Raw genomic sequence first — 22,266 nt, 5'->3', positions numbered from 1 at the left:
TACACACCCAATGGGCCCAGCCCACTCTAGGTAGTCCCCTCTTTAGGCAGGTAGACCTGGGCTGTCTAAGAAAGGCAGCTCCACCTGAGCCTAAGAGCAAGCCAGGAAGCAGTGTTCCTCTGTGGCTTGTGTTTCAAGCTCCTGTCTTGAGTTCCTTGCCCTGGCTTTTCTTGATTACAGACTGTAACCTGTAAGCTGAAATAAACACTTTCCTCCTCCAAATTACTTTTGGTCAGTGTTTCACCACAACAGAAAGCAAGCTAAGACATGTCGTAGTAAAGTTTTCATCAAAAAAAATTAAATAATGTATATTTTGTACATATTCTATTTTGGTTGGGGAAATAAGATGGCCATAGTCATAAAACATGAATATATCTAGAGTTTGAGAACGTGGATGTGTGTGTGTGTGTGTGTGTGTGTGTGTGTGTGTGTGTGTGTGTGTGTGTGTGCGCGCGAGAGAGAGAGAGAGAGAGAGAGAGAGAGAGAGAGAGAGAGAGAGAGACAGACAGAGAGAGAGAGACAGAGAGACAGAGAGACAGAGAGACAGAGAGTCAGAGAGAGAGACAGAGAGACAGTGAGAGATTTGGATTATTTTAAAAATAAGAACAGAGAAGCAAATAGTGAAGGCACGTTGACAATGTAAATGTGCTGTTATTGGAACTTGTTGGTAGAGAAGGCCAGGAAGATGTGGGTTACTAACACAGCACATCCATTGCTTTGCCACTAGGGGTCACTGTAAAGACATGTGAACTGTTCTGTGGAGTCAGACTCCAGAAACTTAATGTGGGAAAAGAAACACTGTTCAAAGACAAGACTAAAAGGAAACAAGCTTAAAATATATTCCTCCTTTTTTTGGTTGATTTAATTGCAAATTAGTAATGTGAATATTTTCTCAGAACTTAACTTTAATGTGTAGATGTGTTGCGTTACTCTGCAAACTGAAAACAATTAAGGTGATCTTAGTATTACAGAATACTGTGCCATCAAGGCTTTCTTTCTTTTTTTTTCAAAATTCAAACAAAAAATACAACTAAAACTGGTCCTGGTTGCACAGGCCAGTAAGCCTGACTGATTGGAGGCTCACGCAGGAGGATCATAAGTTCAAGACCTACCTGGGTGACAGGATGAACTGAAGGCCAGCTGGAGCTGCTCGGGGAGACCTTATCTGAAAATGACAAGGAAAAGAAAAACACAGAAGAAGTAAGAAGAGAGCTGGTGTTATTGCTTAGTGAGAATGGATGCTTAGCTTGTCTGAGGCCATAGGTTCAACCACCAGGACCGCAAATACGTGTGCACGCACGCGAGCGTGTGCGCGCGCGCACACACACACACACACACCCACACACACACACACACACACACAGTAGAGAAACACACACACACAGACAGACAGACAGAGAGAGACAGAGACAGAGACACAGAGACACAGAGAGAGTGAGTGAGCGAGCGAGTGAGCTAATAGTTGCCTGTGCAATCACACCTTACTCTTAGATTCTGATGGAAGCATGTGTTTTTAACATTTCTATTAATAACAAAACTCTTTTAAATGTTTCTATGAAAACACTATGCAAGCCATCTATTAAATATACAACCAAAGTAGATCCATGTAGTTGGTTCTTAGCAGTATAAATAAAACATGACCCAAACCCATCAACCAAACAAACGAAACCCCACAACTCCTCCAAGTGTCTATAACATCTGAATTTTCCTGCCCTGGTTTTCCAGACCTCTTTCCTATCCTTCCCCCTTCCCTTCCCTCCCTCCCTCTCATCTTGCTCACTCTTTTCTATCTTTCCAAGATTTCTTAAGTGCTTGCTGTATACTATGGATAGTAAAACTCATTTTTTCCCCCAACAGAGTTGAATGAAGCAAGAGAGTATGTATACAGCTAGACCCCCGCCCCCAAACTCTTATTGTAGATATCTGGAAAGGCTATGTGCTTAGAATTGGGGTTGATGATGGGTCCAGAGGATGGGAGTGTAGACAACTGAGGAGAACTGTGTTGAACAGACACTGTGGAAGATTGAATTCATCAGCACCAAGCTTCAGTAGTGTAGATATCTGAGGAGCACTATGTTGAATAGCTGCTATGGAATGCAGAATTCATCTGCACCAAACTTCAACAGCTCCCTTCAACACTCAGGAGCAGGAGGGTTGAGGGGAAATATTTGGCTAGCTTTAGGGGCAGGATTTTGCCAGATTGGTTAGAAGGATGACAGTGTGGGCAAAAGAATTAAAGATATTTTCAAATTAGTTTGAGAGGTGGATTGTAAGTCTTTGGGAGAAACGAGGGAATTGAAGCTAAAAAAAAAAAAAAAAAAAAAACCAAACCAAACAAACAAACAAAGTCCCAGAAAGTTTTAGGGAAAAGAAGTATTTGAGGGCTGAGGTTCTGGATGAGAGTGGACGAAAAAACAATGCATTTCTATAAAGAGCACAGGAACTTGAAACTAGGCACTGTGGTTAGATAGTCGAATGTTAACACTTTTGATTTACAGGTAAGACAATTCCAGGTTATACCCGCGTAGGATGTGGCTGTGGAAGGGGGAACTGCCTAAAGGGCATGCAGATGAACTATTGAGTGAAAAGGCCTCAAAGAATGAAACAGCCAGAGATCTGTACACATCATCATCTTCATACATATCAACCCTGCCTGGATAGTGGTGGAGCTAAGTGTGGTGAGGAACATGAGGATGCTAAAACCCTCAGTAAGTGTGTGTGTGTGTGTGTGTGTGTGTGTGTGTGTGTGTGTGTGTGTGTGTGTGTGTGTGTGTAGTGACTCAGGAGACATTTCATAGATGGCAGCAAGGAAGAGGAGTACTAGGTGCCATGACCAGATGATGTTTAGCACCAAGCAAAACACCAAAGTGCTTTTCTTTGCATCAGAAAGACTTTGGCTTGAAGAAACACTGAATAATTTTCAACATCCACTCTTTTCTCGATCCAGGGCTTTGTGGCATCTGAGGACCATACTGTCTCCTGCGAGGCACAAAAGAAAAGTATTGGGGTTGAATGAAGGCAAGAGGGAAGTGAGAGTTGTTATTCAGACCAGAACACAGTGTGTTGGAGTCCTTTGGTGACGGTAAAGATGGTTTAGGAAGGGCAGTGACAGTGATTGGCAGATAGGCGAGGCCAGGAAGCAGCAGCGTGCTGGAACAAAATCACAAGCTGTTCTGTGAGATAGCAGACATTCCCAGGAAACTTTGCCTTAATAAGGATTTACATGAACAAAACTGTAACAATACAAGAATTACATATGAAAGCAGAGCCAGTGGTTAATTGAACAAACTGAGGAGCCGTGCTGCCGGAGTTTGAAGTTTGGCTCTCCCACTTAATAGCTATGTGAACTTGGTCATTAAAAAAAAAAAAAAAATTCCCGGAGTCTTTTCCTTGCTCATTTTCCTTCATGATGTAGCTGAAGTAGAAATGGTGGCTCTTACCCTTCTTGAGAGAAGTGTAGCTTTCAATACTTGCCTACTTCTCATATACACGTGGGGCATTAAATGAAGTTTTAAATGAGGTTTTAAGTCTCTTTGAAGGCTTTTTAGGCAGGCTCTTTGTTTCTTGACTATCTGCTTCTAGTTACTTCTACACATAAACAACAGTGCCTAGAGGTTTCTCCTAGACTTAGCTCTTAAATCTGTTTTATTTCTTTGTTCCTTTGATACAAATGAAATACATCTATCACCCTATTTCTCTTTCTTTCTCTCAACTTCTCGGGGTTAACTGAGGCTACCGCAGATCAGAGCCTCACACGGGGCGGTATACATTGTAAGTGTGAAGTCCAATGTGTTTTGACAACAGTGTGCCCATGGTCTGTCCACCACAACTGAGCTAGAGAACATTTCCATCACCCACAAAAGTTGCTAACATCAGTCTCAACCAGCACACCCCACTCGTGGCCCCAGGAAACTGTGGAAACTGCTTTCTGTCCTTGTAAATCTGTCCATCTGTCTTCCTAGCGTTCCATTGAAGTAGAGTCGTACATCAGCACTCCTTACGTATGGCTTTCTCTTGAAATCCTTTCATACTGCTGCAGGCTTCTGTTGTTCATGTTTCCGAGTTGTTGGGTTGTGTTGCCTCGTGTATGTGCCATGTTTTGTTGATGCACTTGCCTGTGAATACAGCTTCAGGCTATTTCCGGTTCTGGTTGCTCACAAATAAAGCTGGCATGACTATCAATGTACAGCGTTTCTGTGTTCACACATTTTATTCCACTTGGGAAAAGAACCAAGGAAGGGATTCCCGCATGAACATACGTTAACATCTGAAGAGTCTCACTACATGGATTCCCAGGTAGAGGTTGCATCTTCCACATGCTGGCTGACATTTGCCCTTGCTGGTCTTAGTTGCTGTTGTTTGAATGCCCCTGCGGTGGTGCTGTCTTGCCTTTCTCTGGTGTGCCATGCTGAGTGTCACTCTGTGTCACGTGCATTTACTTTTTTATAACATGTCTATTCGAGCCTTTTGCCTACTTATTTGTTTCTCTCTTTTGCCTACTTATTTATTTCACTGTGCTAGGGATAAACCACACATTTTCTAAACAAGTTCTCTCTTCCTGAGCTACACTCCTAATGCCTTTGTCTATTTTAAATTAAAGTGTTGTCTTCTTAGAACTGTTACAAGGTTTTCAAAATACATTTGGTGGAAATCTTTCATTATACATTTGAATGTGTTCTCTCACTCTGTAGCTTACTGTTTTATATTTTTGAACCTTAGCTCTAGAAGAGCAAATTTTAATTTTGATGTTCAGTTTACCAGTTTTCCTTATGCAGTGCACACTTCCTTGAGTCTTCTCTAAGTTTACAGAGATTTTTCTTCTTTGCTTTTCCTCTAGAAGTTTTATAGTTTTAGCTTAAATTTAGGTCCGTGATCCTGTATGTGTGTGTGTGTGTGTGTGTGTGTAGTGAAAGGTCAGAGACTCAGTCTTGGGACCACTCATATTAAACAGATTACCCCTTTTCCCTTGAATTACATGCATATCATCATCCAGAGTCAATTATGTATGTATATGTGTTGCATGAATCCTAAATAGTCTTATAATAAAAACCCAGAGTCAAATAATAGAGTAAATGCTGAAAGATCAGAGGAAACAAGCCACAGCCACTTCTCACCTTGCCAACTCCTCAGCCTGCAAGAGAAGATCCTGTCTCTATGAATCTTCAGACTGAATGCCTCTGAGTCCTCAGGTGAAAGGGCCTGAGTTCCTGTCTCCTTCCTTTTTATATGCCTTTCTCTGCCCAGCCATTTCACTTCCTATCTCAACCTTCCCAGTGCTGGGATTAATGGTGTGTGATTCCCAAGTACTGGGATTAAAGGTGTGTGCCACCACTGCCTGGCTCTGTTTCTCTTCGAGACTGGATCAATCTCATGTAGCCCAGTGTGGCTTTGAACTCAGAGATCTAGAAGGATGTCTGCCTCCCGAGTGCTAGAATTAAAGATGTGTGCCACCACTGCCTGATCTCTATGTTTAACTCTGTGGCTGGCTCTGTCCTCTGATCTTCAGGCAAGCTTTATTTCTCAGATTACAAATACTACCACATATATGCATATTTGTGTCTTACATATTGGATAATTTATTGGTGGATTATTATATCTGTATCTATAATTCCAGACTCACTGCTTTATTCCATTTGTCTGTTCCAATTCCTGTGCTTGTTTTGTGCTGTTGTGATCAGTAAAGTTTTATAGCAAGACTTGAAACAGAGTTTATATATATGCACACATATATACTATTGCTTATAATAGATATGCTATACTTTCATCTGAAATTTTAATCAGTTTTTCAGTTTCTACAAAAAAAAACTCACTGAGTTTTTGTTTGGAATGACATTAAATCTATAGCTCCTACCATCCTGCATGTTATCCTCTATCCACACGAGGCTATTCAAATTTAAATGAGTTTAAAGTAAATAAAAGTTCCAAATTAGTTTCTCCATGGCATTGCTGTACTGTCGGCACCCAGTTTCACATGGCTAATAGCATTTGTCTTAGGAAGTTTCACATATGGGGATCATTTTTCATCACTATAAGAAGTTTTGTTGGATAGCACTATTGCATACCAATAGTATATAAGACTATGAGTTATTTTTGTAGCTTGCTCTTATTTTTGTAGTCTGTGATTTTAATAAACTTTTTTTTTTTAGCTCTCATAGATTTTGTTGGTTCCTTGAAACATTCTACATATAGAATCATGCTGTGTGTGAAATTTTTTCTTTTACCTATATCAAACGAACAAACAGCAAATAAACAAACGAACCCTTTTCCTCACAACTGTATATATTTGATTTGTCCTTCTTGCTTTGGCTAAGGGCTCCAGAAAAAGTTGAGTTAAAGAGTAAAAATAGACAGTGTTGCCAATCTTTTCAAAGAACGGGACTTTGATTTAATTTACTGTTTCTATTACTCATTTATAGCCTATTCCATCAAGTTCCACTATTATTTTTAATACTTATGCTTCTTATTTTGGATTTCAATGGTTATCCTCTAATTTCCTGATATAGAAACTTAGATTGTTGGTTTGAAATCTTTCTTAGTTGGTAATAGCATTTGGAATCTTCTAAGCTTTAATGTAGCTATATAATGGATGTTTTGATATGGTGAGCTTTTATTTTATTCAGAGTGTGGATGATCCTTTATGTGTGATAAAGCTATGTGCTGATAAACTGGCACAAGTTGAAAATCCCATAGAATTTAAAATACCACCAGCATATTTAATATTTGGAACAGCATGGCTTAGTATCACAGTATACTGCTGAGAACTAATTGTTTGCTTCCTGACTATGAGCTGTAGATTTCTGTCATTGCTTAGTATCATAAAACTATATATTGTATGTAGCTTGAGTTTTCCTGCCTTGCCCACAGTCAGGACAAATCTCTCTCACCCACCATTCCCACAGCCGCTCAGACCCAACCAAGTAAACACAGAGACTTACATTGCTTACAAACTATATGGCCGTGGCAGGCTTCTTGCTAACTGTCCTTATATCTTAAATTAATCCATTTCTATAAATCTATACCTTGCCACTTGGCTCATGGCTTACCGGTATCTTCACATGCTGCTTGTCATGGCACGGCTGGCAGCGTCTCCCTGACTCAGCCTTCCACTTCCCAGAATTCTCCTCTCTCCTTGTCCCGCCTATACTTCCTGTCTGGCCACTGGCCAATCAGTGTTTTATTTATACAGAGCAATATCCACAGCAATTGTACCACAGACATCCTGTGCAGAAAAGGATCAAATACAAAATTCAGAATATGGGTTCTACTGAATGTGTCCTGCTTTGTATCATCATAGAGTTCAAACATCCTTCGGTTGGTGAGATGATTCAGTAGGTAAAAACATTTGCTGCCCATCCTAATGACCCTGGGGTCCCTGGGACCTACATGGAGAAAGGAGAGAAATGACCCCTTGTAGCTGGAAGTTTTCTCCAGTCTCACCTGTCCCCCTCCCCCTGCCACCCCACCCTCCACGGTCCCTTGTTTCTCTAGTCCCGCCCAGCCCTGGGGGTCCCTCAGCCACTTATAAAATAATCACTCAGAGGCTTAATATTATTTACAAACTGTATGGTCTATGGCAGGCTTTTGCTAGCTAGTTTCTATATCTTAAATTAACCAATCTCTATTAGTCTATGTTTTGCCATGTGTTCTGTGGCTTACTGGACTGCTGGCATGTTGTTCCTTGGGTGGCAGGCTGGCGTCTCTCCCCAGACTCTGCCTTTCTCTTTCCTGTCTCTCTCCTTGGATTTCTCACCTGCCTCTTAGCTGCCTTGCTATAGGCCAAAGCAGTTTATTTATTAACCAATGGGAACAACATATATTCACAGCATACAGAAAGATATCCCCTCAGCAACCCCTGAAAGTTTTTCTGTGACCTTCACATGTGTGATGTGTATGCATGCACATGTCAAAATACATAGACACAAGTATACACAAATAAATAAGTGTTTTTTTAACATTCTAATTTGAACCATAGTTAAGTTGAGGACTGTCTATATTCTAAACTTTCTTTGTGTCTTCTTTTATAATCCATGGTTATTTCAAGACCTATTCCCTAATTTCCAAATAGTTTGGAATTATATAGAAAGCTTTCTGATACAAATTTATGTATGATTTATTTCTTTTAAAGATTTAGTTTAAAAAAATAAGTGTATATATGTGTGTCTGTGTAGGAGTATGTGCACATGAGTATGGTGCCTACAGCGGCAAGAAGAGGGCCTTGGATCTCCTAGGGCTAGAGTTACAGGAAATTGTGAACTGCCTGATATGGGTGCTGGAACCTAAATGTGGGTCCTCTGCATGAGCAGCAAACACTTTAAAGCACTGAGCTATCTCTCTAGCCTTAAACATCAGGTATTTTGAATTTTACTTTACTTGAGTTCTGAATGTCATTGTGTTCTTTAAAAGTGTGCTGGACTTTGTATTAGAAAGTAGCTACATTTCCTGAAGATCAGTTGTATTTTTTTTTTTTAATGTGTGTTTTTCATGTTTTCAAAGGGTTGGTCTGCAGTAGTGTTTCTTGGGTTTGACTGTCTGGTTTCTCTAGTATCTCATCTTCCACAGGGTCTCTCTGTGTTTGCTAATAGAATCTTAAATGACTCACATGCCTATGAAGGTTCTGGGAGTTATTTGGCTTAGAGTATCCTAGATGTTTTCTTTTGCCTGCTAGCCAAAATGGAGTTTTACCTAACGTGTACTGCTATTTACAGAGAGAGACTCAAAGAACCCTCGTGAAAATTTCTGGAGCTTTTCCCTCTTGTTGGCTCCTTCTTATCTGGTGTATTATTCTGTAAAGTCTAATGTCTCAGTGTCCTCAAATGCTAGCCTATGTCTCCTGAATTAAACATGATGTCTCCTTGGATGGTGTCCTACTCACAGTCTGGAAAGAGCCACCAAGCAGGAAGTGGCTGTTTAATCATTTAGTTTTTATTCTCTTACTATCACAGTCCTGTGAAACATGTTACTCATTATCAGAAGCAGTTTTCATATGAATGCATGTCCAGTTTCCTAGAGTTTAGGAAAGAGAGGTGTGTCTAAGGCTGCAGAGATACAGTTCAGTGAATAAAGTGCTTGCCATGAACTTTATGGCTTGAGGACCAGAGATGAGACCTCTGGTAGCTACATAAATGTTGGATGGGTGTGATAGATAGCCTGTCCATAATCCCAGCAATGGGGCAGGGGTAGAGACAGGAGATACTTGGAGAAGTTGGGCTAGCTAGATTAGCTGAATCAGCTAATTCTGGGTTCAAGTGAGAGATACAACCTTAAAGATGGAGAGTGATGGAGGAAGACACATGACCTCAACCTATGATTTCTACATGCATGTGAATAGATGTGCATGTACACCCCCCAGCATGTGCACCCATAGACATGACCACTACACACCTGTACACACACACACACACACACACACATACACACACACACACACATTACGTATTCACCAAAGAAGGGTATGCCTGAATTCCATTATTCTTGTATGGCTTGAGGCAGAAATTACTCATGATTTGCTTAATGGAAAATTCTTAATTGACTTTCATTTTCTTCTACTGTTTGACTCATAAGAACACGTGAGCTTTTAAAAACCCAACAGACACGAATTTATAGATTTCTTTAAATCTATAAATTTATTCTAAAAATAAATCTCTTATTTCTATTTACAAATGATAAATTTCTTGTATGAGCTAATATGTTTTTGAAATTATTTGTTTTAGTGGCAAGGAACAGTCAAGACAAATGAACACTCTGCATCTTTCCTATAGGTACATCTTTCCTATGGGTACAGGTTACCATATGTACCTAGCCTACAATCATTGTACAACACAGATCAGCTTTCTAATGAACCTGAAGTATTTGTTTCTCTGCCACTTAATCTTCCAATGTCAGGTATTCATTATGACAACTCTCCTCCTCAAAGATCCACCAACGTACAGTAGTAAGTGGACTCAGGCGTTAATACTGTCATCCCAGACAAGTTGTTTTTCTTCATGTCATTCAGAGATCCAGGTTCCTTCCATCTTACCACCCTAACGACCTAGTGACCTATTGTGATTCTATTCAGCAAGACAAAGGCAAAAGAACATTTAGGAACAGATGTGGGAAATTATATATACCAACTCTAAAAGTGGTATATTCCAGTTCTGTTTATATCCCTTTAGCTCAGTCTTAATCACAGGAACAACATAAGGCACATTGCTACTCATTTGTAAATGAGACTTGGAAATTTAATTTAGCCCCATGCCAGTGGAAAAGAAGGAAGTGTGTTCAGCTGACACACAGCAGGAGGTTTAGGAGCATGGGGATCATTTTTCTTTTTCATGCCTCAGTTCTGTTTTGGAGTATAACATCTCTGAAAGAAACACTTTGTACACAGATTTTTTTGTTTTTAAACCAATTCTTTCAGTTCTCTGTTCTTTCTCTTTTCCCTTTCCTCTCTTCTAATACATTTCTCCTCCTTTCACAGACATTACAATTTCCAAATACTTGGCTTGTCTCTGGACTATCCTAGGGAACCAGAATAAGATAGAGTCTCTACGGAACCAGAATAAGATAGACTCTGTACTGCCATCATGAATTTTTAATATTTTATACTATGCACTTAACATTTTATTTAGTAACATATGAAATAATATCAACTGATGACTTTGAAAATGAAAACTGTTTTCAGCAGATTTAGAAGTAATAGGAAATTAAACCCATGGAAAACTTATAGAAAAAAATAGATTAAACTCTTCCTATTCATCACTGGGTGCTTTTAGAAATAAAATATTTCATAACCATTGCCAAATAGAAAGAACTACATTTGTTTCATCCCCAACCCCACCCAAACTAAACCATGAATTAACTGAAGTGTGCTGTGGGATGGTCTGTATGTCAAATGTGTTGCTGATTGGTCAATAAATAAATCACTGATTGGCCCGTGGTCAGGCAGGAAGTATAGGCGGGACAAGGAGGAGAATAGAGCTGGGAAGTGGAAGGCTGAGTCAGAGAGACACTGCCAGCTGCCATGATGACAAGCAGCATGTGAAGACGCCGGTAAGCCACGAGCCGCGTGACAGGGTATAGATTTGTAGAAATGGATTAATTTAAGCTGTAAGAACAGTTAGCAAGAAGCCTGCCACGGCCATACAGTTTGTAAGCAATATAAGTCTCTGTGTTTACTTGGTCGGGTCTGAGTGGCTGTGGGACTGGCGGGTGACAGAGATTTGTCCTGACTGTGGGCCAGGCAGGAAAACTCTAGCTACAGAAGTGCATCTAATTTAATAAGTATTTTTAATCTTGCTGTGTATATTTTCGTATTACTTCTATAATGACTGTTTTTACTGTTATTGTATCACTGTGCACTGTGTTCCAGACTGATTTCCTAGCAACTGATAATGTTGTCTGTGGCTTGGTGTGGTTCCACTTCTTAATTAGATGAAAAGAATCACACTACTTACAGTTTAGTAGCACACATAAATGGAAGAAATGGTAGCATCCTTGTAATAAATCAGTGTGTATTGACAGTAGCTAGCATGGGAGATTGTTATCATGGAACTTCTCTAGAATCTGTGTTTCAACTTCTGTATGATCCTGATAAAAACATAACTTTGCATTTTCATTCATTTATTTGGCTTATAAACTAAATTCTCACTGTGCTTGCCACCTATGTTAATGACTTAACATATACACATTATATATAGTTCATGGATGACATAATATAAGCATACTCTTGGTGGTGCAATTTCAGTGTATTTGAGAATTTTGAAGGCAAAGAGAATGAGCCATGAATTATATTTGTGAGTATCTGATTAAGGACTGTGGGTAGGCCTGACATTAATTTTGAAGGATACCTAAAGTTGATCAAGAAGGCAAGGCGTAGTGAAGCTGAAGTGAGTGGCGTTGTGAAGATAGGGAGGTAAAGATTAATGGTCCTGCGGGAAAAAGAAAGTCATTGGATGTTGTGTGAAGATGTATCACTGTGACTGGTTTTTAATAAAAAGCTAAATGGTCAATAGCTAGGCAGAAGGTATATTACAACTGGGTTTTACTAGAGATCAGAATCAGTCAAGTTGTAGACATTGGTAAGGAATGGGACTGATGTGATTACAAATTTGACCTTTTTGAGTGTGGTGTTTCTTTTTTCCTCCTACCAAATGGCTATATCATTTTTGTATTCCTACTAGCAATGTGTGAGATTTTCCAACCTCTAGTTTCTCACAGAACATTGGTGTTGCCACTTTTGTGGTTTTGGCCATTCTGATAGGTGAATACTGTTACTTCATTGGTGTTTTAATTGCTGCTTCTTAATGACATATGATGCTGGTATGGCCTGAATGGAAAATTCCCCATAGGTTCACGTGTTGAACGGTTTGGAAGAGGAGGTGGTGACACTTCAGGGTGTGGGGCCTAGTTGAAGAGAGGTCACTAGGAGCAAGGACTACACTTTGTACCTTGTCCTGGCTCTATCCTACCCTTCTGTCACTTCCCAGCTATCACAATATAGCCAGTTCTCTTCCATCACACCCTCATTGCCATGACAGTCTGTCTTCCATGAGGACTAAAGCCATGGAGTCTGCAAAAATTGGGCACCAAATCAATCCCCTAGACAGTGTTTCTCTCAGGTATTTGCCTCAGCCTGGGACAATTTAGCAATGTAGATGTTGAGCATCTTTTAAATGTCTGCCCACTATCTGCTTCTCTCTTCTTGAGGTACCTGTTCTGGTATTTTACTCAAGGTGTTTCTTTCCCATTGTCCATATTATTGAATTAGAAGGTTTTTATTTCTCCCAGAGCAGTTCTTTTGTACATCATGAGTTCTCTGTGTATTTTGAGAAACACTCCTTTGCCATATATATATATATATATATATATATATATATATATATATATATAATATATTTCCTTCCTATCTGTACTTGTCTTATCACTCTCTTGACACTGGTTTTTGCTGGGAAGAACTTTTATATGTCTGAAATTAATAAAGATACTCCAACTCTTTTGATGAATGCTAGCATGAGATACCTTTTTCTATTCATTTTCTTTTAATTTATATATGTCCTTCTGCTTAAAGTGGGCTCTACTGTAGGTAACATATAATTGACTTACCTTTTGTGCCGGGGATTGAATCTGAGCATTGTACACATTGGCAAGTATTCTACCAATGAGCTCTATCCCCTGCCCTTGGTTTTCTTTTGAGACATGATCTCAATGTGTATCTCAGGCTACCTTGAACTTACTATGTAGTCTAGGCCTGCCTGGAACTCACAGTCCTCTTACCTAGTCTCCCAAGTGGTGGGATTACAGGCGTGCACCACCATACTCAGACTATTTTTTGGCCCACTGTGATAACCTCTATCTTTTAGTTGGTGCAATTAAGCTATTGACATTTAATGTGATTACTGATATCACTGGATTAATAGCTACCTTTAAATTAATGTCTCCTATGTATTGTCCTTGTCTTTTTTATATTTTGTCTATTCCTTTTCTGCCCTTTTTGTTTTTAATTGAGAATTTTATATGATTCAGTTTTCTCTACTTTCTTAGCATCTCTGTTGTATTTTATTTTTTGAATGTTTGCTCTAGAGTTAGCAATACACACAATTAATTCAAATCTACTTTTAAATAAAACTGTATTTTGTTATGAGTAACTTGAGTACCTTGTAATTTTTTTTTCATTTCTATTACTCTATTACAGTGCTTATTTTTTGCCCCCAAGATAGGGTTTCTCTGTATTGCTCTGGTTGTCCTAGAACTTGCTCTGTAGACCAGGCTGGCCTCAAACTCAGAGATCCACCTGCCTCTGCCTCCTGAGTGCTGGGATTAAAGGTGTGTGCCACTACCGCCTGGCTATAGTGCTTTTTACCTTTAGCATTTCTTCTGGATTATATTTTCAGCACTTGCCCTTTTCTACCCATCTGTTCTCACAGGGTGTGTACCATTCATTGCAGTCCTTGGTATAATAGTCTCATTTAAAAACAATTTCAAGTCTCTTAAGTTGAGCATCTCTGCCATATCTGGGTCTGGTTCTGATGCTTGTTGTGCCTCTTGAAACTGTGGTATTTTTTTCTTGTCTCTTGGTATGCCCTGTAGTTTTTTTTCCTCATTAACCAGACAATATATACTACTGTGTGTAGGAAATGACAAATAGGCCTTCCATAACACATTGGTTAAAGTATTGAGTGAGAGAAAATATTCTATTATAGCCAGTGATTAGGTCACTATTTTAGTAAGCCCATGCCTCTGGATTTTGTAAGTGTTTCATATCCTTTTCCTCCACATTCTTAGGTGAGCAGAGATGTCTAGGACAGGCTAGAATTAAACATTTTCCTTGAATTGAACATTTTCCTTCAATTGATTTGTTTGGCCCTGAAAAGTCCCCTGAGGATTACGTCCCTATTGACAGTTTCTCCTGGGAGCACACTATGTGTGATGTTTATAATGATGTTTATAATCTATCAAGTCGACAGGATCTGGAGTCATCTGGGAGATGGGCCTCTGGACATGCCTATAAGGGACTATTTTGCTTATGTCAATTGATGTGGGAGACCTGTTTTGATTGTGGATGGGGCTGTTCCTTAGAGATTCTGGACCATATAACATGGTGGAATCAGGCTGAGCATTGGTTGGTTGGTTGCATGCACACTTGTTGCTTCTGACTGCTAGGTGCACGTGACAGCTGCTTCAAGCTCCTGCTGCCTTGACTTCCCCACATGATAATCTGTACCTCGAGATAAACCCATCCTCCCTTAAGTTGCCTTTGTCAGGGTAGCTGATGACAGCAAACCGAGAAGAAAGACGATACCATGTTAAGAGGAACGGCTGTTTGTCAGACTTCAAATTATTTGCCCCGCCCCTCTCACCACCACAGGCGATTCTTATGTAAGAACTGCCTTGAGCTCCTCAAAGCAACACACACACACACACACACACACACACACACACACACACACACACACACGCATGCACATGCATGCACATGCACATGCATGCACACGTGAATGCACACAATGTGGTGGTGTCTTGCTCTTAACTCTCATGGTTTTCACATTGAAGTCCATCTAGCAGTATTTAACTTTTCCTGCCTCAACACTGAGCTTTAGTTTACCCATCTGTAACACCATCAACTGGGAAGCCACACCTCGTTGTCCTTGGATAATTATAACATTCCCTGTAATGCCCTAAAGATTGCTTTTCGGAAGCACAAACTAGGTTTCCCTACTCTGAGACTGATTGCCAGTGAGTTTTCTGGTTCTAAGTTTCTTCTTTTGTAAAATGAGATTGTTTTTCTTTACTTGTCTTGCCAGAAATTTTTTGGCAGCATCTTTCACTGTGATCTTCCATCTGACAGATGTGTGAGGGGTTTCTTTCTGGCTTTGCTTGTTTATATTTTTACATGTTGTGGAGATGGATTGAGATGTTTACCTGCCAGACTACACTCTTGCTGCTCTCATTTAGATTCCATAGTCGCTATTGTCTCCCTTTTTGTGATGAGCTGGAGTGCCTATAAAACCTCTTCAGAGAGCCCATCTTTTAAGAGTTGCGACAAGCGTTGCTAATAACTACTCCTGGGCAGCAGGGCGCTGTGGTGTGTGGCTGCCCAACTGGCAGATGCAGTTTCCTGCTAATGAAGAAATGAACACCCCAGAGATGAGAAGCGGTGAGAGGTCTGTTCCTTAGTCAGTGCACTCAACTTCCTGTCTCCATAAGCATCAGATTTTGGAAGCATCTATGTCTTCTCAAGGTCATTCCCAGGACTCACTGGTTCTCAGCACCATGCCTGTTCTTTATTGGAGAAAAGCACCACAGAAACACAAAAGTGAAAATGTTATCAGCTCTGCACTTAGTCTTTTATCAAGAGGATCAGGAGTGTCTTAACCTGCAACCTGCTCTTCCTTCATCTCTAAAGATACCTCTTCTAAATCTGGAAATCACTCCCATCTCCAGAATTCTGACTTGTAGCCAACCCCTAGTTCTATAGACAAGTGGGACTAGATGTTATGACTAAGCTGTCAAATAACACAGCTAATTACTTAGAGAATCTAAGAATTGGGATGCAGAAAATTAGTGGGATTAAAAATGGAATGAGGTTGTTGGATTTAGCACCACCAAACTCTAGCTCCATGTGTCCAGGCTGTGACCCCTTAGGCAAGTGTATTTTTCCTCTCACTTTTCCTCAACCTGTATAATTGAGAAAATAATAGCACCCATCTCATATGGTTTTCGTTTTGAGTTCTTAATGAGACTGGCACAGGATCAGGGATCAACAATGTGTTCTGTTTTATGCAGGTCTTTAAATTCCCAGGGGCGTGCCTCGAAACCCTTTGAAATCTTGTCTGACAATGGCTTTTTGAGATCCATCAATGCAGGTCTTGAGTCTGCCAGCAGGAGTTCATTCATTGATTATTTTAAGCCGCCTATTTGTGGAACCACATGTGAAGAGAAAGAAAATAGCCTCTTTTCCATTTCTGGTACTCTACCTCACTAAGTGAGGACGTGGCTGCCTTTTCAGAGATACAGGAGTAGGAAAGAGATACTTTTTAACCAGCTTTTAAAAACTAAAACTATATGTATATACATTCCTTAAAGTCATATACACATTCACATTTAAGATCTCTCTCTCTCCCACATATATATGTATGTATATATGTATATATATACACACACATGTATAGACTGGCTTTAAGATATATATGTGTATATATATGTGCATGTATAAGTCATTTGGTAATGGTAAAAGACACTTATCAAAAGACATTTTACCTTTTGATAAAGTCTTTTGATTCCATCCTTCCTGGTCCTTGATTCCCTGTTTCCTGAGGTACCCACTTTCAACCCTTGTAGCTATTGCGTTTGGTACTTGTCTCTCTGTCTCTCTATAATATAGTTAGTTATACTGCTACTTCTTGACATTTAAAATGATTGAATTTTTATTTGACTTTATAATGTGGAGGAATAAAACTTAGAAGTCCTCACATCACTCTCTTATACCTACATGCGCACACACACACACACACGTATATTTGATTCTAAACACAGTTGGAGAGGGAAAGAGGAGGGGTAAGTTACACTAGGAAAAAGTCATAGGGAAATATTTTATATTTATTTAAAATTACATATAATATAATGCACACACACACACACACACACACACACACACACACACACACACACATAACTGAAGTTGAAGCGGGGACAATGCTCCTCCCCCAAACTATAGACTGTCCAACAAAACCTCAATGACAAGCATGGGAAACCTTTGACTTATTGTTTGGGGGAGTCCAAGAGACCCCTCTGACACCCCAAAAAGCCAATATAGGCTACCACCATTGGCCTTGGTGCCTTCCAGAAAAAGGGGTGCAACCTTACTGCTGAAGACCCCGCACAGATCCTGGTTTTCATTTTTTTCTTTAAATTGCACCCCCGTTTTGTAGGGTACATACCTTACGAGGTACCTAAAAGACAAAAGGAGTTTAAATATTCTGGGATTTCGCAAGTCAATAGTCAGATTTTTCTACTGTCACACTTATTGATAAATTAGAATTCTAGGTTAAATATTTTTTCCTTCAAAATTTTGAAACAATTTCTCTGTTGCTTTTGGGTTTCCAATTTGCTTCTGGGAATGCCAAGATGGCCATGCTTCCCAACCATCTTCATGCGGCTTCCTATTTAGTCTCATCTGGCAGAATTTTTGGAACATTCTGTTTCTAGTGGTTTGAAATCTTACACTGACATGACAAATTGCACATGTTTTCACTGCGTGCTGGCACTTGCTGAGTTCATTCAACTTATAAATTCATATCTTTCACTTTGGAAACATTTTCTTGAATAGGATCTTCTTAACCCCTGAACATTTCTGCATGGGCTTTTCTCTCCAGGACACCATTTTTTTCAGACTTTGTATCTTCACAGTCACTTATCTGGTTTTTAAAGATATTTTTCTATTGTTTTCCGGAAGGATTCATCAACGTCATCTTTGACCTTTCTACTTACATTTTCATCTCTGCTCTACTTAGTCTGAGTGTTTCTGTGGTGTTTGATTCTTTCATGAATCCAAAGACTTCTTTTTCTTTAAGGATATTAATAAAAATAGTGAAATTTTATGCCTTTCAATATGTTTGCTGTGTGTAATTCATAGAGCTACAATGCTATATAACATTTCTATTAATGGTGGGCTGCATATATATATATATATATATATATATATATATATATATATATATATATATATATATATATATATATACATCTATAATGGTGGTCTCCTGAGATCATTATGGAACTTAAAAATTCCTAGCCGGGCGGTGGTGGCGCACGCCTTTAATCCCAGCACTCGGGAGGCAGAGGCAGGCGGATCTCTGTGAGTTCGAGGCCAGCCTGGTCTACAGCGCGAGATCCAGGAAAGGCGCAAAGCTACACAGAGAAACCCTGTCTCGAAAAAAACCAAAAAAAAAAAAAAAAAAATTCCTAGAGCCCAGTGATGTCATAGCCTTCACAACACCATGGTGAAACTCATTCTTCATGTTTGTAGTGATGCTGTTGTGAGACTGCCCACTCCTCTGTCAGGGCTAGGAGGGTATCACATATTCAATTATGTATGTGCTAGAAACTTTGTAATGGTAATAGATGACCGTGTTACTGATTTATTTACTAAGAGCTATTTTATTTCTTTTTCTATTCATAAAAAGTGTCAAGGGGCTGGGTTACAATTCAGTTGGTAGAGTGCTTGTCTTGCCTCACTGTTCCTGAGTTTGAGCTCCAGAACTCACAGGCAAAAAGTTGAACGTGGTGTTGCATGCTTGCAATCTCAGTGCTGAGAAATCAGAGATGGATGGACCCTGGGACTTGCTGACTGACTGACTAGTTTAGCCTACTTAGATAGTTCTAGGCTAACAATAGAACTTATTGATAAAGAAGAAAAGGGAGGGTCAATGGTGCCTGAGGAGTAACACCTGAGGTTGTTTTGGATGTCCACATGCATGTACACACATGAACATGAACACCCTTATTCACATGTTTTATGTCAACCATAAAACCTTATTCTGTCTTAGATTGACTGCAATCTCACATATCTCCTGTTGATTGCATCTCTTGTTTACATCAGGAGGTCCCATTGAAACACTGCCTTGTGCCACTTACTTTATATAAACATACTCTGTAATGATTACATTGCACAGTGATTAATTCTACACATAATACATTTCTTAGACTATGTTCCCTTGGTTAAGTGAAACATGGCTGTATTTAGAAGTATTTTTGTGATATACCTGCTTTTCTCTCTTGGATGGAAAAGTATCTCATGAATAAGTAGGTTTGTAACCCTTTTACTTATTATATAGGGAATCAGCAGACTGGTGTGATAGTAAACAAGATGCAAAGGAAGCTATAGAGAAACAGGAAAAGGGCCTGGAATATGAGCCTTCCCTTTAGTGTTAAGATACCTTGCCCCTTGAATTGGTTAGTTTTTTTTTTTTTCCTGCAAACTGTGTAGTAACAATTGTGTTTGTTTATGATACAGGTCTGAGGACCATTGGTGTTATCACAAAGCTGGATCTCATGGATGAAGGAACTGATGCCAGGGATGTGCTGGAGAACAAGCTGCTGCCTCTTCGAAGGGGTAATGTACTGTGGTTTCTATAGGCCTGCCTTTTATAATATGGCAGAGAAATGACTGGCGAGCCACAGGGAAGCTCGGCTTTACTGCTTCCTCTGTTATAAGGGAGTGATTTATTATTAACTATACTTTATAGGGAATGGTACAATGTTCCCGAGTGTTGTATTAAGGAACGTTTCAAAAGGAGAACTATTTCTTAAAATAACAGGAACAGGAAAACAGGGGAAGGAAGGAGCTTGAAGGAAGGTTATAAATATTCATCATAGGCTACATAAATATACACCATCCTGTTTTAAGTCAGATATTTACTTGCCTGCTGTATGATACTATTGTTGAGATATAGTTTCTTAAAGCATATAGAGCTTTAAAAGGTGAGGGATATTATTCTGTTGATTTCAACAATTTATCAATAGCCAAACCAGTGGCATTTATTGGGTAGTGAGGTCTTGGATTAAATGTTGTAAGGAGACTCAGTCTTTAGGCCTTAAAATTAATTTTGCCTGTTAGAGAGCCTTGAAGTTTCTCAAGAATAAATAACAGGAAATGTGCCAAATCCCATAGGTTTGTGTTTCATTTCAGGCTACGTGGGGGTGGTCAACAGAAGCCAGAAGGACATAGACGGGAAGAAGGACATTAAGGCAGCCATGTTGGCAGAAAGGAAATTTTTTCTTTCTCACCCGGCTTATAGACATATTGCTGATCGTATGGGGACCCCCCACCTCCAGAAGGTCCTGAATCAGGTAAAATTATTCTTTCAAGAAGTAAGTACAATTATGAAATGTGTAGATTATTAGAATTAACATTTCTTATTTTAAAATTATTTTTTCCCAGATAAGACATTCTGCTTTTGATAATTTTAAAAGTCGATATTTAGACCCACACAATTACCTTTTTCATTGAATTGAATTCACCTCAATATTGTTGACAGTATTCAAAGCAAAAACACTTACTGATTTAGGAACAGCAAGCAAGAGATTTAGAACAGGAGACACATGTGTGAGCATGAACACTCACAATACATAGTATCTCAAGTTAGACTTTAGCAGCTCTGATAAGGTAGTCTCTTCGGATCTGTTTCAAATGCCAAGCTGTGATGGTTAGGTTAGATTTTTCCATTAACTTTTTTATGGTTTTGCTAAATCTTTATTGGTTTCTTAATTTAAAATATTGAAACAATAAATCTTGATGAAGTAATCATTGATTTCCACTAATCCAAAACACCTTTTCCATATAACACACTCACTCAAAATAAATAGAATTGGAGTTGGTGTTCAGCCTACCATCTCCCGTAAATCACATACACCTTTTCCATAAGTCCTCAGTAGACTTACTTACATATTTTCTTTCTATATGGGAGCTGAACGTTGTGGCAAGCATGGGTGGTCATTGGATAGAGGCTTCCTTCTTGACTTTCCATTGCACTGACTTTATATTGTGAGTAGCTTCTGCCACAAATATCCTAATAATTTCTATATGGACTGTTCTCTATGTCCATAAACTGTCAATGAGTCAGGTAGTCACAAACGTCCTGATGTTGGCCCAATGAGCAGCAGCTGATACCATATCTGAAGCACTTGGGTGAAACAACAGAGTAAGTTGTAGAAAATAAAGATCAGTAGTATACTTTTAAGTGATGTAATAGACTACCATAAATTTATGCATCTTAATTAAGGGCAAATGAACATTTAGAAGCCACGAGGCAGCATTTGACTCAATCACTTAAGACACCAATTCAGCCATCCCAGCACTTAGGAGGCAGAGCCAGGCAGATCTCTGTGAGTTTGAGGCCAGCCTGATCTACAGAGTGAGTTCCAGGACAGGCACCAAAACTACACAGAGAAACCTTGTCTTGAAAAACAACAACAACAACAACAAGACACCAATTCATTTTAAAGAGCAACACAAGCCAGTCATGCAGGAACCCCAATATTTTACCAATGAAGCCAGTGCTGCTCACACTTTCTAGGTTGCTGTCTTCATATCTGTATTGGCCTAAGAAAATGATGAAAAGATTGAAAAATATCCTAGGGGAAGTTCACTAATACAATTGGACATATGTTAGAAATAAAGTAGGTTTTGAGTAGTAGAAAACCAGAAGGGCATGATTAGCCATTTAGATTACAGGTGATCACCAAGTTAGGACATCACTGAATTCATGTTGAATGGAATTTGACTGGATTGTGAACTGAAGATGTTTCCTTTCCTATATAATCACTCTCTGTTGCTTCACATATATTCACTCTGTGTTAGAAATCGGGATAACTTCATCAGTGGTGCGATGTATACTTGTGGCTCCAAGGGATAGATGGTATGGCAGAATGGAAAATGGTGGATTTTTTTTGAGGGACTGAGAGGAATACTACTGTGGCTGGAAGATGTGGTAAAGGGTGTGTGGATAGTGAGAGATAAAGTTGGAAAGGCGACCAAAGCTAGGGCCACTAATGTTCACAAGCGGAAATAAAGGATTTTTGCTATTATCCTGAGGAGAGAGATTTCTTCAAAAGATCCCTGATAAAGGTGATAAAAGGGTCAGATTGGTGAGTTAAAAAGCATTTGTAAACCACAGGCAGGAAGATTAATTGTAGACCAGTTAGGATTAAAATTGGGGAGATCAGTTAAGAGTAAATTGGAAAAAATAGAGTAGTTTGGTCTTTGTTAGGGCTAGTAGAGTTGAGAAA

The 22,266-nt window shown here is 39.3% G+C and overlaps 1 protein-coding gene across 7 annotated transcripts in view; it reads left to right on the top strand.

The window, feature by feature from the left end:
* Dnm3 (dynamin 3) overlaps window positions 1–22,266 on the top strand; it is a 498,900-nt gene that overhangs the window by 146,977 nt on the left and 329,657 nt on the right. For all 7 annotated transcript variants that reach the window (XM_052737388.1, XM_052737385.1, XM_052737384.1 and 4 more), the window contains exons 5-6: window positions 19,493–19,591; window positions 20,168–20,328. In XM_052737388.1, coding sequence (XP_052593348.1) covers window positions 19,493–19,591; window positions 20,168–20,328 — 260 coding nt within the window. The remainder of the gene's footprint in view (window positions 1–19,492; window positions 19,592–20,167; window positions 20,329–22,266) is intronic.

Source organism: Peromyscus californicus, unplaced genomic scaffold (assembly GCF_007827085.1).
Source record: "Peromyscus californicus insignis strain IS unplaced genomic scaffold, ASM782708v3 Scaffold_14__1_contigs__length_90479793_seg_2, whole genome shotgun sequence".
Lineage (NCBI taxonomy): Eukaryota > Metazoa > Chordata > Mammalia > Rodentia > Cricetidae > Peromyscus > Peromyscus californicus.
This window is presented reverse-complemented; position numbering and strand designations above follow the sequence as displayed.